Source organism: Amblyomma mixtum, chromosome 6 (genome assembly GCF_055824585.1).
Source record: "Amblyomma mixtum isolate Tamu chromosome 6, ASM5582458v1, whole genome shotgun sequence".
NCBI classification, from domain to species: domain Eukaryota; kingdom Metazoa; phylum Arthropoda; class Arachnida; order Ixodida; family Ixodidae; genus Amblyomma; species Amblyomma mixtum.
Window position 1 is genome coordinate 14,080,842 of NC_143017.1, and position 16,710 is coordinate 14,097,551.

Consider the following 16,710-nt stretch of genomic DNA (forward strand, 5'->3'; position numbering starts at 1 on the left):
CGAGCAGAGTAGGCTTGCTTTGGTCAGCTTGAATTCTTGGTCACAGCAGCGAGCGCTTGCGCTGCGAGCTTATGATCTCACGAAAAACAGCGTAAGACGGCACAGTCTCGGCCGTATTTGTTCATGCACACGAACGCAGAGTAGTACCTCGTGTTGAATCTGATTCTCACGGTCGGCTGACACACTTTTTACACTTTTTTTTAGAAACAACGCGCGCTGAAAGCTCGCTCGGCTGCGCCGAAGTATCCCCGGCTCCTCAACGTGACGTCACGTTGGCCGACATGGAGAGGTTTCTCTCTCCGCTGTCCTCCTCTCCTATGCTTGCGCGGGGCGCGGGAGATTTGAACATCGCATTTTTAATTGGTGATTGCGCCACTGTTTTAGCAAAAACCGAAAAAATAATTTCGTAAACGCGATCAGCAATGACACTACTTCAAAACCCTAAAAAATTAGCTGATTCGAAAACCGCCTCAGTATCCCTTTAAATAAAATAGGCAGTTGAGTCGGCATTGATTTTCTTTAATCCGCACCTCAGAAGCTTCAGCACCTGTGTAAGTGTGTCAACCAAGATCGGAAAGACAGTGAAGGTTTCCCATTCAACCATCAGAATCGCTTCATTGAGTGCCCTGAAGCCATAATGTACTCGATTCCTTTGAAATGTGGCTATGTGTACATTGGTAAAACTGGCAGGTGTGCCAATGAAAGGTTAAAATAGCACCTTTACGATGTAAACAAAGCTGTGAGGGGGGAATTTGATGATTCACTGCCGCGATTGCGATCATTTGCTAGATCCTGAATGCTGTGTGCCAGAATTCATGTGCTGCATTGTGCTAGACAGACGCTGGGAAAAGGTGGTGCTTGAGGTAATGGATGGCGCATAAATTTCAGAAAACCAGAATCATTGTGTCAGCGCACCATCTGTATCGCTCTCCAAGAAAGAGGTCGTGCTGTTAAATGCTTCATAATCAATTTTTGTTTTGTTCTGAACACACCCAATGTGAATGTGACAAGGCATCCTTTGTTCGTTGTTTTTTTCAGGCCGTGATGTGTATATTTTGGCGTGCTATCCAGTAAACCTTGTCGAAACACAGTGCTTGTGCCGGCGTATTCCTTTCTCGCCCTTGTCTTGTCTGCGCTGTGTTGTCATGATAACTTGACCTCCAGCTATCAAACTAAAAATGATATATTTGATGCCTCCAAAACACTGAAATGGCGATTTCGGAGCAAAATGTGGTAAAACCACATATCCAGTGGCCACCGTTTTGCTCTTGTTTGAAAATTGGTGCTCTTCCCTAATCTGGGTATTACTCACTATCATGAAGTTCTCCCGGAATATCTGCATTGCGCCATTTTCTGAGGACTCCGATGGTAAGCATGTGCACACCTCAAATGCTGTTTTCTCCAATTCATGTTTTTTGCCAGTACCCTAGCAGAAGTTTTCATTACTTTTTTTGGGGCCATTTCAATCAAACTTATATTCTTGAGTTCAGAAAGAACTGAGCCATAGAGCTATGCTATTTTTTTCTAGTTCGGTCGAACATATCAAATTCGTGAACAATAATGTCATCTAATAATATATCGTAATTATAGGGTTTTGATAAAATTGATCATTTTTATGCGATGTTGAACTCAATAACAATATAAATAGCATAGCTGCGCATGGCAGGTATTTGGCTACAGCTGCATTCCAGTCGGAACCAAGAACTGTTGAGGGAAATTGAACAACCGTAAAAAAATTACTTAGGCTTCAGTTGTTTTTCCATGATATGAGTACTGATCGAGATATACTGAAACTAATTGTATTTTTGAAAAGAGATAGAAGTAATACATATCCACATATAATTTCATTACGTTATTGTATTAAACATTTTCCTTTTTAAGACCTACATCTTCCATGGAGCCACGAGGTGATTGTTTAACCAGCTTGCTAGACTATAACGGTCCTTGCTTTAAAAATTCACATTCTGGAATGTCTTCTCTGCCCTAGGTATTTCTTGAAGACGGCACAGAGGTTGATGAGGAATGCTTTAAGTTCATGCAAGAGAACTTTGGTGGCAGTTTGAGCTGCACATTCGTACTTGGCTCCAAATTTTCCACTGCAGATGCTTCCAGTGCAGGTACGATGCTTTCAGTACAGCGCAGTGCTACATTAACTGCGTTGTTGATTGTTTTGGGCTATTGGTATGCGTGATACATGCTCACCAAAATGCATGCAACACTCCGTCGCTATTCATAAGGCGATGCATCACCTATCTTGTGGCCAATATAAATTTCAAACTCTGATACTGAGAGGATGCCATAGATGAGGATGGCAACAACATTTATAGAAACATGTGCATTGAAATGTGTTATGACACAGTGTTTTACATTCATTAGTCTGATATGGCTTGTATCCCGAAGCTGCACATGGGTTAAAGAAGATGGCATAGTGCAGGGCTCCGTGTTAATTTTAACCATTTGGGATTCTTTAACATGCAGGCACCGGCATCGCACAGCAGACAGGCCTTCTGCATCAGTAGAGCGATGCAAAGTTACGGGTCTGACCTGACTAATGCGCATATGTGGATTCTTATTGTAACCTAATGTAGACAAAGGACAGGCATGTCAATTCTGAAGGAATTTATATTTGCTATCAGTAATTTAAAACTTGAAGCAAGCATTTATTTTCCTGAGCATAAAGTTCAGTCTAGGGTAACGATGGGGTCAAGTGATCAGCTCCATCTGTTAAGTGTGACTATAGTGGCTTGACTATTTACCATACTATGCCTACAAAGTGTTCTGCTTTAATAATTCTCTTCTCGTGGCTGATAAATCTTGAAGCACACAAGCTGCATGCTCAAGATGCATTGTATTGCTCTATGCATTTTTGTAGCCACTGCACGTAGTTATATTGGGTGAGAAGATCCATGAGTTTTGATTAACTGTCCTGCTACTATATTGTGGCACCAGGGCTCCCATGTGATGGTTGTACAGTCATGGACAAAAGTTTGCAGGATGCAGATTGGCCTAAAAAAGTTTTCTGCATTAGCTCGTTAGAAAGGCAGACATTCATTCCAGCGAATGGAGCACGCAGGTTTTATCATGCATCTATACTTTTCATTGGCGTGCTTTGCTTCACCATGCAGGAATACATTTTTGTCCATGAATCTGCAACCCACACTCTTTTGTCTATGACTGTACGTGTGAACAAACAGTGTAAGCAAAACCACTAAAATTATAACATAGCGCCGCTAAATTCAGGACACTGTTCTCTGGACCTAGACGTCTCTCGTTAGAAAAGATTTAAAGGTGAAAAAAAAGGAAGGACACTACAGTTCGATGTATTGTCATCGGAAACTTAATTGTATCCTTTTCCATTTCCAAGAAATGGAAGTGCTGCAGAAATGACTGGAAGGCAGGCCGAATGTAACTAGAAATGCTAGTGTAGTCATGATCTCAAAAAGAGCTGGAGCAACTTCTGTCAACCAAAACTGGTACTAGCACGATATTATTTTGGTGTGCCTGTTGTTATTAGTGTTTTTCAAATGACTGCACCTACTTGACATAAGACACAGTAAAGCAAAAGCAGCTACAAAAGGTAGAGAAGCCACATCCATCACATGTTATTGATTTCTCTTGCCACTATGTTGGACGCAGCAAATCACATGTCCTTGCTGCAGCAGCTGTTCATTATAAATATTTAAAGGCGCCAAAGAACACACACCCAAGAGAAGACAATGGGACGGAGTGCCACTCACAACTGTGTGAGTGGTGGTGAGTTGTGAGTGGCACTCCGTCCCATTGGCTTCTCTTGGGTGTGTGTGTGTAGTTTATAGCACCTTTAAATATTCACAATGAACAGCTACCGTCTCGGACAAGAAGTTCTCATAAGCAGCAGCTTTTGGCTCACAAAAATTCCAGTGTGAGCAGTATATTTTTTTCTTCAAACCTGCACTGATGTTGCTACCGATATGCACTTCCGGGGTGGCTGCTATCCTCCATTTCATACATGAGGTGCAAGTCTGCATGAGAAAATACAGGGAGGCATGTTATTCGTGCTAGTTTTGTGGCCGAGTATTCAAAGGCACGAAGAAAGTGATAGCGTATGTCATCAGGAATAATAGTGCATTTGACCGAGCTCATGACAAATGCGTGATGCAATAAGGTTGCAGGCAAAACATTTATTTTGCTCTCCACGAGAAACGCAGTACTTTTTGATCGCAGTTGCATGCAGCGCAAACAAGAGCACTAGCTTTGACAACGTTGTACCTGATGCATGAAACACAGTATATTGTCGTTTATTTTTATATTCACATTGATTTATGGCTTTGAACAAATTAAATTGTTTTTGCTAACCCCATCTTGCAGTTTTTTTCTTCACACGTCACTGTCCTATGCAAAAGTCAGTTTTCTTTTGTTTACCAATGAAAACATATATATTACTTGCCGTGGCAGCGCAGTGGCTATAGCATTTTGTTACTGAGAATGAGGTCAGAGGTTTGATTCCTGGCCATAGCAGTCAAATTTGAAAAGGGCAAAATAGAAAACCACCTGTATACTGCGCGATGCCAATAGACATTGAAGTTCCTTAGGTGGTCAGAAATGATGTGCAGCTCTCCACCACAATGTTTCTCATAGTTCGTAGATTTGGAACAATAAGCCCCACAAAAGGCAGCATTATGGCTCAAAATAATATTTGCACCACATTAAGGTTAACTCGGCTACACACACATTTCTCAGGGTTATGTTCTGTTAAAATGCACAAATGCATATAGTATTGCTCCCTCTTGGCTAAAAGCATTTTTGTTTAAATTTGCAAGCATAGGTCAGAGTAATCCATCTTGTTCAAAGTGATACACTTAGACTTGCCCAATTGTACATCCTGCTGCCACCCTGCTAAACTGCCTATCTTGTTTATGCCGTGCCTCGCAACCTTTAGTGTATCAGATCTTGGAAGAACACTAATATCACCTTACTTCATAAGGAAGGCGCTATCAAGGAATTGAAGAAGTGAAGACCAATCAGCCTACTATCTGTTTGCAAGATATTGACTAAGTTCCTCACTAATGGAAGTAGATCAATCTTAGACCTAAGTCAACCAAAAGACAAGGCTGGCTTTTGTAAATTGTACTCTATAATGTACCATATTAGCACTATGAATCAGACAACAGAGAATAGTGTAAAATATAACCAACTCCTGCATTTAACCAACAAGAAACCATTTGACCCAGTCAAAACCTCACCAGTCATGCAGGCACCAGAGAACCAGCGTGTAGGAGAGGCATATAAGCATACTGAAAAAATCTACAGTGGTTGCACAGCGACCATATTCCTTCACAGAGAAAGTGACAGAACACCATAGTACAGGTGTGAGGCAGGGAGTGACACGATCTCTCTGGTACCATTCACCATATGTTTACAGATGATATTCAGAGATCCAGATTAAGAATACCTTAGTATAGGAGTAATGAAGTGATTTGCGATTCGCTGAAGACATCGCTTTACTAAGTAAACTCGGGGATTGAATTACAGAGCATGATCAATGACCTAGACAGGCAAAGCAGAATGGTGGGTATAAAAACTAATATGCAGAATTGTGGCAAGGATTGGAGCTGTAAGGAATACACCCACATGGGACAGGTAATGACTGAAGACCTGGATTACGAGAGTCAAATAACTATGAGATTAAGAATGGGGTGGAGTGCATTTGGCGGGTGCTCTTAGGTGATGAATGGCAGTCTACAAGTACAGGTATGTCAGTGTACAAGTATATAACAGCTTATTAACAGAGACTTGGCTCAATGAATCCGTGCGCAATAGCGAAGTATTTCCCTCACAAATGTGTTACCATATATTTCGTTGTGACCGCCCTTCTGGCCGCGGCGGCGGCACTTTAATCGCTGTATCTGAGGATATAGAATGCTTTGAAGTTAACCTTGAAACTACTCTGGAGTTCATTTGTGTCCAGATCAAGATTAAGAACAAAGCTCTCCTCTTTTGTGCATGTTACCGTCCACCATCTACTACCGTTGGCTTCTGTAATGACCTCCATGACATTCTTAACATAATTCAGACAAGGTTTCCTAATCTGTCTATTTTTCTTTTTGGTGACTTTAACTTTCCTGCCATTAATTGGTCAGACACTCATTTAGGCAACGATGGATCATCAGAATCAACAAGTTTTTCAGCACTTTGCTCCACCTTTTCATTAACACAGGTAGTCACACAACCTACAAGGGTAACATCTACAAGCTCAAGCATATTAGACCTTTTGCTAACTAGTTCTCCAGACCTTGTTTCCGACGTAAGCTACTTGCCAGGTTTAAGCGATCATTGCCTACTCCTTATCGAATTAAGCTTGCCGTCTAACAAATCGCGAAATAAAACTAAAACCATTTACGACTATGCTATGGCAAATTTTACGTCCATTAATGATGGCCTTAAGCTATTTTTGGATGATTTTCTCATAAAGTCTGACCAAAGGTCTGTTAATGAAAATTGGTGTTTATTTATGAACAAACTACTTGAGCTAACTGAATTGCATGTCCCTCGAAGAATCATCACTACTAATGGCAGGTCACCATGGTTCACCCGGTCATTAAAACGCCTTGGTAGCAAAAAAAGACGGTTATATTCCAAGGCAAAGTCATCGGGAAAACCTGAACATTGGACAGCACTCAGAGGTGTGTTTGAGGAGTACAAAAATGCATTAAAAATAGCCAAGGAGCGATATTTTAAAGTTTCTCTGCCATCACTTTTACTAACTGATCCAAAAAAGTTCTGGAACGCTGTCAACGGTTCAGATCAGCCATCAGTATCTCTTCTCGATGCACAATCAAATCCCATCCCTATTAGCGACAGTGCTAAGGTACTTAATGAAACTTTTCCTAAGGCATTTTATCTCTCCTCAAGCACATCACTACCGGATTATAATGGACACATCACATTCCCAATGGATCCCATTCATTTTGATTTTGAAGGCATCATAACTATCATAGATCACATCAAACTATCCTCTTCTTGCGGTCCAGATAATATCAGCTGTAAAATTCTGAAAAACACTAAAGTATATTCTGCTATAATACTGTCAAAATTATTTCAGCAATCCCTACAAGACGGTGAACTCCCAGATGACTGGAAATTGGGTAAGGTGGTTCCACTCCACAAATCAGGCGACAAACACCTTTCACTCAACTATCGACCAATATCATTAACAAGCATTCCTTGCAAGATAATGGAGCATGTCATCCTGTCTCACCTAGCTAACTTTCTTGAGTCATCTTCGTTCTTCAACTGTGCACAACATGGTTTTAGAAAATACTTCTCTTGCGAAACACAATTAATAAGTCTTACGAGCAATATTAACTTCATACTTGATCATGGCAATGAGGCTGACTGTATTTATTTAGACTTTCGCAAAGCATTTGACACAGTGTCGCACAACTTACTTCTTTACAAACTAAGTAAACTTAATATTGACCATAATGTACTAAGGTGGATTGAGTGCTTTTTGTCTAACCGATTGCAGTATGTACACGCTAATGGCTTTAACTCGTCATCCATTCCTGTGACCTCCGGCGTACCACAAGGTTCTGTCATAGGTCCTTTGCTGTTCCTTGTATATATTAATGACCTGCCTAACAATGGAACATCTTCAGTAGGACTCTTTGCGGACGATTGTGTCATTTACCGCGAAATAAAAAATACGAATGACGTTGAATTACTTCAGGCAGACCTAACCACTATCTCTAACTGGTGTTCACAATGGCAAATGACTCTTAATACGACTAAATGCAAAGTAATGCGCTTTTCCCGTCACGAAAATTCAAGTCCCGTTGCCTACACTATTTCTTCTTCCTTGCTAACACCCGTGGAATCTTATAAATATCTCGGCGTCATTCTAACATCAGATCTAACTTGGAAAGCACACGTCAGCTCTATCATAGCTTCCGCTAACCGCATGCTTGGATACCTTAAGCGCAATTTTTACTTAGCACCAAGCCCTGTCAAGCTTCTTCTGTATAAGTCACTTGTGCACTCAAAATTAGAATACGCTAACTATGTATGGGACCCTTTCACTAACACACTCATCGACGCCCTACAAGCTGTGCAGAATAGAGCAGCGCGTTTTATTGTGCGCAACTATGATCGTGCTTCCAGTGTCACAGAAATAAAAAATAGTTTATCGTTAACCCCTCTTGCTCTGCGCAGAAAAGTGTCCCGTCTGTGTCTGTTTTTTAAAATTTACAGCATGAACTCTACTCTGAAAGAAGCATTGATCACAACACCAACATATGTTTCATCCCGCATCGATCACTCACGGAAAGTTGGCGTTCCTCGTTGCCGGACAACATCCTGCATAAATTCCTTTATCCCAAAAACATCGTCGGAGTGGAACCACCTACCACCACATATTGTAACTGCAAAGGACCTTGATGAGTTTAGGGCACTGTTGTCATTACAATATGGTTTACCATAGCCTCAGTTGGTTCACTTCGTTTTGCATATTGTGTATTTAGCCCTGTTCCTTTTTTTTTCGCATGCACTTTGTTCTGTTAATAGCCTTCTGCCATCGTACCGTTCAATGCTTTTACGAAGGGTGATGTTCTAGTTCATATCTTTGTGTTTCCATGAAATGTTTTTGACTGTTTTTGTGAATTTATTCGTTTTGGTGTTGGTATTCCTAATTATTGTATTGTTTCGCTTTTTTGAATCATGTATTTTCTTGCAGCTAGTTTTTTTTTTGCAATCATGCGTATCATGTTTTCTAGGCATGCCTATGTATGCGTTAACCCCCTTTTTGTAACAGTTTCATTTTATATCTATGTACCACTCCCCTCAATAATGCCCTGTGGGCCATGAGGGTATCAGAAATAAATAAATAAATAAATAAATAAATATCTGTACTCACCTATGGAGAAGAAACATGGAGGCTAACAATAAAGGTTGAACTTATATTGAGAGCAATGCAGCAAGCTATGGAAGGGAAACGATAGCTGAAACGTTAGGCGACAGAAATAAAGCAGAGTGGATCACAGAATAAATGCTAGTTAATGATACTTTATCTAAATAAAGAAATAATGAGCATTAACAGGACATCTAATGGGAAGGCTAGATAACATGCGTTTCTTAAGGGTAACGCTACAAGAGACAGCATAGCAGGGGACGTCTTAGTCAGGAGGGCGGATGACATTAGGAAGTTTGCAGGGATGAAGTGTCCGCAGATGGCCCAAGAGAGGGTTGATTAGAGAGACATGGGAGAGGCCTTTGTCCTGCAGTGGGCGTAGGTAGGCTGATGATGATGCATCATGCTAAAGACTACGTTACTTGATCAAAAATCCGTTGTGGCTCAGTGGATATGGCTCTTGAGTGCTTACCTGAAAGACAGGTTTGATCTCGGCTGCAGTGGTTGAATTTTTATGGAGGTGAAATTATAGAGGCCTATGTACTGTGCAATGTCATTGCACGTTGTTCTCAATTTAAGTTCAACCTTTATTTTTAGCCTCCATGTTCGTGCCTCAAAATAACGTCTGGTGGTCGAAATTTCTGGAGCCCTTCACTATGGCATCCCTCATAGCCTGAGTCAATTTGGGACGTTCAAACCCCATAAACCCAAATATATGGGGCACAGGATTAAATGACGGTAAATGCTATGCAATGAAAGCCATCTCATAATTTTTTCAGCTGCTGTAAGTGCTACTGTTGTTACCACTTTTCAACTCCTTTGCCAAGCTTGATTGCATTTGAATGTTGTTTACAGAAGAGCCTTCAACGTCCTCCCCCCAGCCATCACTGGAAGATTTTCAGTCATTATCGATTCCATGGAACTCCCTGTCTCATGAAACTCTAGCATATCTTAGAGCTTCAAACCCACTTGACCGAAGTAAATATCCAGAACTCTTGATGCGTGCCTATGCAGCAATTCAAGTGACTATTAACACCCAAGGCAAGCGAGCTTGTGATGTGCAGAAAGAGCGGCCCTTGCTGTTCACGCAGCGGCACTTCCTGGCCCATGTCAGAAGGTATGTATGCAACCTTACTTGAAAACTTCATTGTCAGTAAATTGAAATGCTGTCTGAGGTTTCACGAAAAATAACTGTTACTCAGTGTGTGTTAAACCAATGCTGGCTGCAGTATCTGCAAGGGTAAGCAATGTATTTGATTCAGACACTTTTAAGGCGGAAGCCTTTAATGCCTCATCGTTGTAAGCAGGGGTTGTCGGCAGAAATGTCACGCTTTTCAATTGGTCGAAACGGTCGTGACGTCACAGTGCGCGAATTTCAAATGGGGCCAATTGTACTTTGGCTACCATGCCAAATTGGCTACCATGGCCAATTGTACCATGCAACCAATTAAAGGGATCGTATAGTGATGCTCCAAGAAAGTGTGACCGAGTTAAGTTAATCGCTTAATTACCCAATTAGTCTAATTAACCCTTCTACTCAGGCCATTTAAATAAATAAATAATTAAAACCGAGTAGAAATTGGTTGAGTTCGGGAACCAAACCCCGGTCTGCGAAGTGCGAAAAGATCATGCTAACCCCTGCGCCATGCCAGCTCGATGGTTTGGAATGAACAAAGGCGCGTCTAGTGAATACGGTGTCTTCGTTCACTCCCATCTTCCTCCCTTCCCGTTTCGGCGAGTTTCAGGTGTCCACCCAGATATGCGAGACAGATACATTACCTTTCCTCATAAACCAATTTACCGACGAGCAAGGCGTAGAGCCGAACGGGCGATGACGTTCTGTGGACTCCCTGGAACCGTTGCAAGACACTGTCGCGTTTCACTCTTAGAGGCGAAACCTAACATCTTAACAACGCATCAGTGACACAATCAACAACACCGCTCTTAAGGCTTTCGCCTCTCCGCACTTTAGGTCAACAAAGTGCCCCCCCCCCCCCTGAATTTTAGTGCGATGTTCTATGTCAAAGTTTTACTTCCAACAACACTTAAATCGTAAGAAGCCCATGAAATACAGGCTAGTGAGCATTTGTTATCTTGTCAAAAAAGTAAGCGAAATTCAAAAATTGGTTTTAAATTTTATTTAATTTGAAACTCATGGCACATTCTGTTGTCAGATCTGGAGCAGAACCAACGAGCAGTGAGGAGCAGAGCAGTAGCAGCGCGAGAGTGCAACTCAGTGCTCTCCCATTGAAACCTTCCGTGCTCGCCGAGAGCAGGCGTGAGGGCGAAGGTGTATCGCATGATCGGATCGTTTACCTTCCCAGCATCCTGTGCGGTGAACGCGCTTGCAATGCGCAGCCGGTACGGCGGTCAGAGTTGACGCCTTTGACGTTTCCTGCCACAACCAGCCAAAAACTGCACATATTAGTGCAAAAATAACATCTTTAGACGTTGTACATCGTAAATAACCCCTTTAGACATTACACATCGTTAACGCGATTGTGAGATGGCTGGAACGCTGTCACTGCACCTGTCAGCAAGCGTCACTGCTGTTGTCTTCCGTACTTCCGCAGTTCAACGAGGTTAGGTTCGTTTAACTAATTTCTGATGACTTAAACTGTTACATTTAGCGCCTGGTTACAATTGCAGATTTGTAGTTTTCAGAATTTTCAAAACAAGATTGCCGTTGACGCCATAAATCGAAAAGTTTGGCTATTTTGAGTAGTTATGTGCACTGGAGGGATTGCTTTGCCTCCATGCATTTCAAAAATGCATGTATTTTGTTGGCACGATGTAGCTAAAATTTGCTGGGCCATAGCATCTAGGGTAATCGTGTTTTCGAAACTCTAAAAATTGATATGGCTATTATTAATGACCGGCTACAAATGTTTAATCGAAACCAGTTGCCTAAACGCCATTGTTATAAAGTTAATTATGAGAAATTATTTAACCGGCTTTTGAGCCGACTTTATTTAACCTATTTGCGTTGTCTGCATACACTGGTATTATTCTACTGCAGAACCAGTCTTCATAACCCAGAAAGCTCATTTTTCAAAATTAGTGGCAGGCTTCCCTGAAACACATTGCATTTGACCATCAATTTCGCATTAAGACGGCAGAGCAAAAAGTGAAGTTTCGCGCTGACGTATCATGCACAGTTGAGAGAGCATACTCTGTAGGTGTTCATGAATTGGTTAGCACTGAATCGTTATTCTGAAAAGGTTAAAAGTCTTGTGCAAGAACATAAATTACCTTTCATTGATTGTTATGTGTGTTTGCAGTGATGTCAAGCAGTCTTTACAGCCAAATGTCTAATTCTTCAGGATAACTGCGCACGCAGCTGGAAGGATTATTTGTAAATCAAGAAATTGTAGACCTGGAGGTCTTGTACGCATTCCTGCGGCACAGCCTGAAGGGAGACGAGGCACTTCAATGGCTCCTTATGACAGACAAGGTAGCACAGGACATTGGCCGCCCGAAAGCACTGCTCAGTGGGGTATTCCCATTGCTGTGCATTTTCTTGAAGGAAAAGACAGAGCTCCTATTCGTGTTTTTGAAGTGATATTATTGCGGAAACGGATACTCAGTTGGTAGCCTCTCAGCACTGCCACAACTTCTGCTTTATGACCTCAGATGAAACTTGCACACTCCAGGGAAGTTACTCAAGAGATTGTAGCCAGTGGCAAAGAAAAAGTGAATTAATCTACAATTAACATCCGTCAGTGTTTCAATAAAATTTCCTGGGCAGTACCTCAAGGTTCACCAAAATGTAGAAAGCTGTGAACTTTCATTTTTGTAGTCCTGCTGCTGCAGTTCGGTAGATGTTCATTATTCCTGCGATTCTTCAGCACACTTGTTACCTGTGTGCCCTTATACATCTGCTTATGATAACGACTTCTTACCTCCACAGACATCAGCCTGTGTTGCTGAACTGAATAGCAACCTGCCCCCCACCCCAACGGTGGTTGTACTTGGTAAGATTTTTATGATTTTCTGGATGCTTTGAGCCGCAGTATAACTTTCTTAAAAGCATATTTATAAAATATGAAACCTCATCAATAACAAAGAACTAGAATAACAACAGGAGACGGGGGCATGAACTACCCTCTAAGTCAGACTCAATGCAGCTCGATGAGGCATGCCCAGCAAGCTAAATTTACCATGCACATGCCGCAGTCTTCTCTTAGAGATGGCAGCTGGCAGCATAATCCGCTGCTTGAACCCTGCTAGTGCAGATGTAGAATTGTGGTGGGTGGGCTATAAAATTAACTTCAGTGTTATATTTAGAAAATATCACAGACATTGCCATTCATTCATCTGCTCTTGTCCATTGCTTTATAAATAGCTTGAGCATCTACCATTAGCATGCTACATATAGAGGTGCTGACAATGTTTTTTGTGAGCTGTGCTGACATGACTAGCTATGTGTAAAAAATTTGTATGCCTCATGTTCATATTATAATGCAAAAAATTATTCCTCTGAGCTTTAGCATTTAAAAAAAATTGCTTCACAATTGCTAACATCTACTCTGAACTCGGTTTTTCGCACTAAAAGAGATTTCTTTTCAGGCACAAGCATCTTTGATTTTACATGCATTGTGACGCTCGATGGAGCGAGGTGCTTTGAAGGCCTGAGCTTTCTGGCAGCCGTGGAGATCCTTTTTGCTGCATACTTTTGTCCCAACATCAAATACAGTCAAGATGTGCAAGCCACATTGGATTTCATTCAGAGGTTAGCACATAAATTTTTCTCTTGTGTATCGACAAGTTTTTACCATGTCTATCTCTCTGACTGTTGCCGTAGTCTTAAACTCAGTGAGACGTGAGAAAAAGCTGCATGCAAACTCCATAAGCCTGGCATCTCTCCCACAACATCTGACATTGTTGCGATTAAATGTGCATGTGCATTTTGTGCGTGGTTTGACAACCTTAATAATACGAACTGATAGGCGAGTAGGTCTAACATTACGGTGAAACAGCGCTGTGGCACTTGGACAAAGAAAGGACACAACTGCTTAGCTCAACTATGTGACTCAAGCATTTGTTAAGCAGTAGGAGTTGGATGGCTTGTGTGAGAAATCGGGAGTCCGCTGTGCTTTATAGTGCATGCAACCATTGTTTTCATTCTTTTGTTTCAGTTTTTATGCAATTCTCGGGTGCCAACTGCTGTTGTATCAAAGAAATAAGAAATATGAACGCATGAAATGCAAGAAATCCTTGGTGAACCCTGCTGTTTCAGGGAAGGCCAGGAAAATAGTAGGTAGGATTAATTAAGCTTCACTCTAACAAGGCAGCTAGTAAAGAATATTTATTTTCATATGCTAAATATCCTTGAGCCCTCCTCCAGAGATGAGTTGCAATTGAATGTGCTGTAGTTGCAAAGTAAGCCCCGTGAAGGATCCTAGTCTCTTTCTATTCTCCAAAACCACGAAGAGTTGTGCTAAAGGACGACATGCACACACGTGCGCTCAACCGGTCTGTTTACTGTGTATTGTTCGTTTGGGCTGTTCTTCATGGCTTTATAGAAGTCTTGAAGGCTAGCTTTTATGTGAGTATGGCTCGGTTAATAATTTTCTTCAGCTATTTCAATCATTTGGCTGAGTAATAAAATCAGAGCTTGACTGTATTGTCTAGTCATGTGTAAGATCCCTAGTTCACAAAAACCTATGATTTCAGCATTTTTGTGCAATGGTGTGCTAGCAGCCACATTATCTTTTTTTGGACGACAATGTGTCTGTAGAAACCAGTACAATGACAGAACGATAGGAATGTGATTGTTTTTCATGTGAATTTTTAGGAAGGGTACAGCCTGGTAATGAACAAAGTTCTGCTGATGCCTTGATATGTTTGCTCCTCTTCTGCTCATGCAAGCCAGCACAACAAGTGCTGCGGCTCTGGCAGCAACACTCTCACATATTTGCATGAGAAATTTACAGTACGGGCACCTGCCAAAAACAGCACCACAATATATGCATGAATCTAGAACGAGTTTTTTTTTTTCAAAATCGTTTGCTTCAGAAAGCACCTCGCGTTATATTGCAGCCAAGGTATGAATAGAGCGCAATTTTTTTTTCTCACTTTGATACACCCCCCGCGAGCTCACACGACAGGCTCATGAGCTGTGAGAGAAAGCGAACTTTTTGATGACCAGAAACGCGGAATGGAAACCGTGCAGACTACTGAGAAAGAAGAGAAGGGACTGAAAGAGCCGTGAGTAGTAGGGAAGCGAAAAAATGCTGAATAAGCACAGAACTCTGCTGTACGGGCCGCAAAGCATTACGACAGGAAGCGATGGCATGCGAGCCATTGCTGTGTGTGAGGCTGTGTACGTGAATGTGTGAGAGCCTTCCTCCAGAATATTGCAGATTCTTCATTTGCAAGTCACAGAATTCAAAATTTTTGGCCAAAATTAGAAGCTGAGGCATATGGCAGTAACTGCGCTGTGGCTTATGCACAAGGCATATCTCTCGGGACAGAAATTGGTTGTATAAAGAATTCCAAATCAGAATGCACTGAGTAACTGCAGTGTCTGGAACAAGTTACTGTTGCCTGCCTAATACTGGAGTCATTTTCTTTCTTGGCATCAGAGCATGCCCTTCTTTTTGTGCTTTTATTGCTTTCTGTTGCTTTGTTTTGCTTGAAAAGCTAGTATAACCATGTAAATGATGTTAATATGTACCGTTATTTCAACAGAAATGGCGCTAAGAGAGCATTGGACTGTTGGGAATCAAACTTAACCTAACGGCAGTACTAACAGAGGCAGCTATGCATTTAGACTAGCCCTAAAATTCTGCAGGTCTAAGCAGGATGATCTAGCTTCTAAATGTGTCTTTTTTCTTTTCAGGCAGTTGGTGGCCATGAACCCAGAGGAAGGGAGCCGGCAGTTGTCCCGGAGGATAACCTCAGTGCACCCAAAAGTGCACAGTGCCCTTCAGCAGCTTGAAAAGTTCGAAAAAAAGTGGAAGGATTGCATGGCTCTGATTTAGTGTGTTATTAACTCTGATATCAGAGCTTAGATATTGGATTATTGTGTAGCGCAAATTTAGTCTGTTCATGAACTCTGATATCAGATTAGATAATGGATTTAGTAGCTTTTGCAAATAACTGTTTTATTGATATCATTCAATGTAGATTCTCTGGATAGCTTGCTTTTGCTATTTTTTGTACCTCTGTGTTCCTAATTAAAACTTTCTAAAACTATTTCATTTCTATGCAATATTTATTCCTAGATTGCGTCTCTACCTGAAAATTTTTGAATGAGATGCAAAAAAGTACTGCATCTAGACACATGTATATGTACAAATTTTGTGGCTTTTCTAGGTTTGTACACACAGATGTGTTATTACATCGACTACCAGTGACAGGCTACAGACATGACATATTTACAATGCATAGCATGCCTCTGACCTGAACGTGGGCCTGGCCCCGATCAAAAAATACAGGAATGTAACATTGCGTATTATGTGCCGTAAAGCATTGAACAGCATGTGTTCAGTCAACTTTCAAAACTGGCCATGGGCTGCTCAAAAATGCTACGGGACATGCATATGTTAGCACCTTTGCTATGTAATGTACAGTGCAGCATAAGAACAGAACATGGGGTGTAGTCGTGTAAACAGATCATGTCATTTTAATTCAGCTGCAGCACATATGCTGTACATTATTATGACGGGCGATGTAACTTCAGCATAAAAACAGTACATACACCGTGGTATACAGAACATTTGACGTCATAACAAAGTACATAGCATGTGTGCGTTAACCTCGTTGCCGCTCAATGCACCGCACTACTTCACCACGGGGCACGTGCACAACGGAGTGGTACA

General features: G+C 41.5%; 1 protein-coding gene and 1 pseudogene across 1 annotated transcript; both read left to right on the forward strand.

Annotated features, from left to right (window-relative positions):
- Positions 1 to 1,874: 1,874 nt before the first annotated feature.
- LOC149338247 (uncharacterized) lies at positions 1,875 to 15,870 on the forward strand. Its single transcript, XM_089550299.1, has 6 exons — positions 1,875 to 2,117; positions 9,899 to 10,003; positions 12,214 to 12,431; positions 12,795 to 12,858; positions 13,454 to 13,616; positions 15,729 to 15,870. Exons 1-6 carry the CDS (start codon positions 2,036 to 2,038, stop codon positions 15,868 to 15,870), a joined length of 774 nt encoding a protein of 257 aa, XP_089406425.1. The 5' UTR covers positions 1,875 to 2,035.
- Positions 5,711 to 6,692, forward strand: LOC149338248 (uncharacterized; annotated as a pseudogene).
- Positions 15,871 to 16,710: the final 840 nt, after the last annotated feature.

What these genes read in the sequence shown, in the direction of transcription:
- LOC149338247 (XM_089550299.1), top strand. Translation starts at nt 2,036, where the DNA reads ATGCAAGAGAACTTTGGTGGCAGTTTGAGCTGCACATTCGTACTTGGC. An exon ending in TGCAGATGCTTCCAGTGCAG is followed by an intron (nt 2,118 to 9,898) that starts GTACGATGCTTT and finishes GTGCCTATGCAG; the next exon opens with CAATTCAAGTGACTATTAAC. An exon ending in CCCAACGGTGGTTGTACTTG is followed by an intron (nt 12,859 to 13,453) that starts GTAAGATTTTTA and finishes ATTTCTTTTCAG; the next exon opens with GCACAAGCATCTTTGATTTT.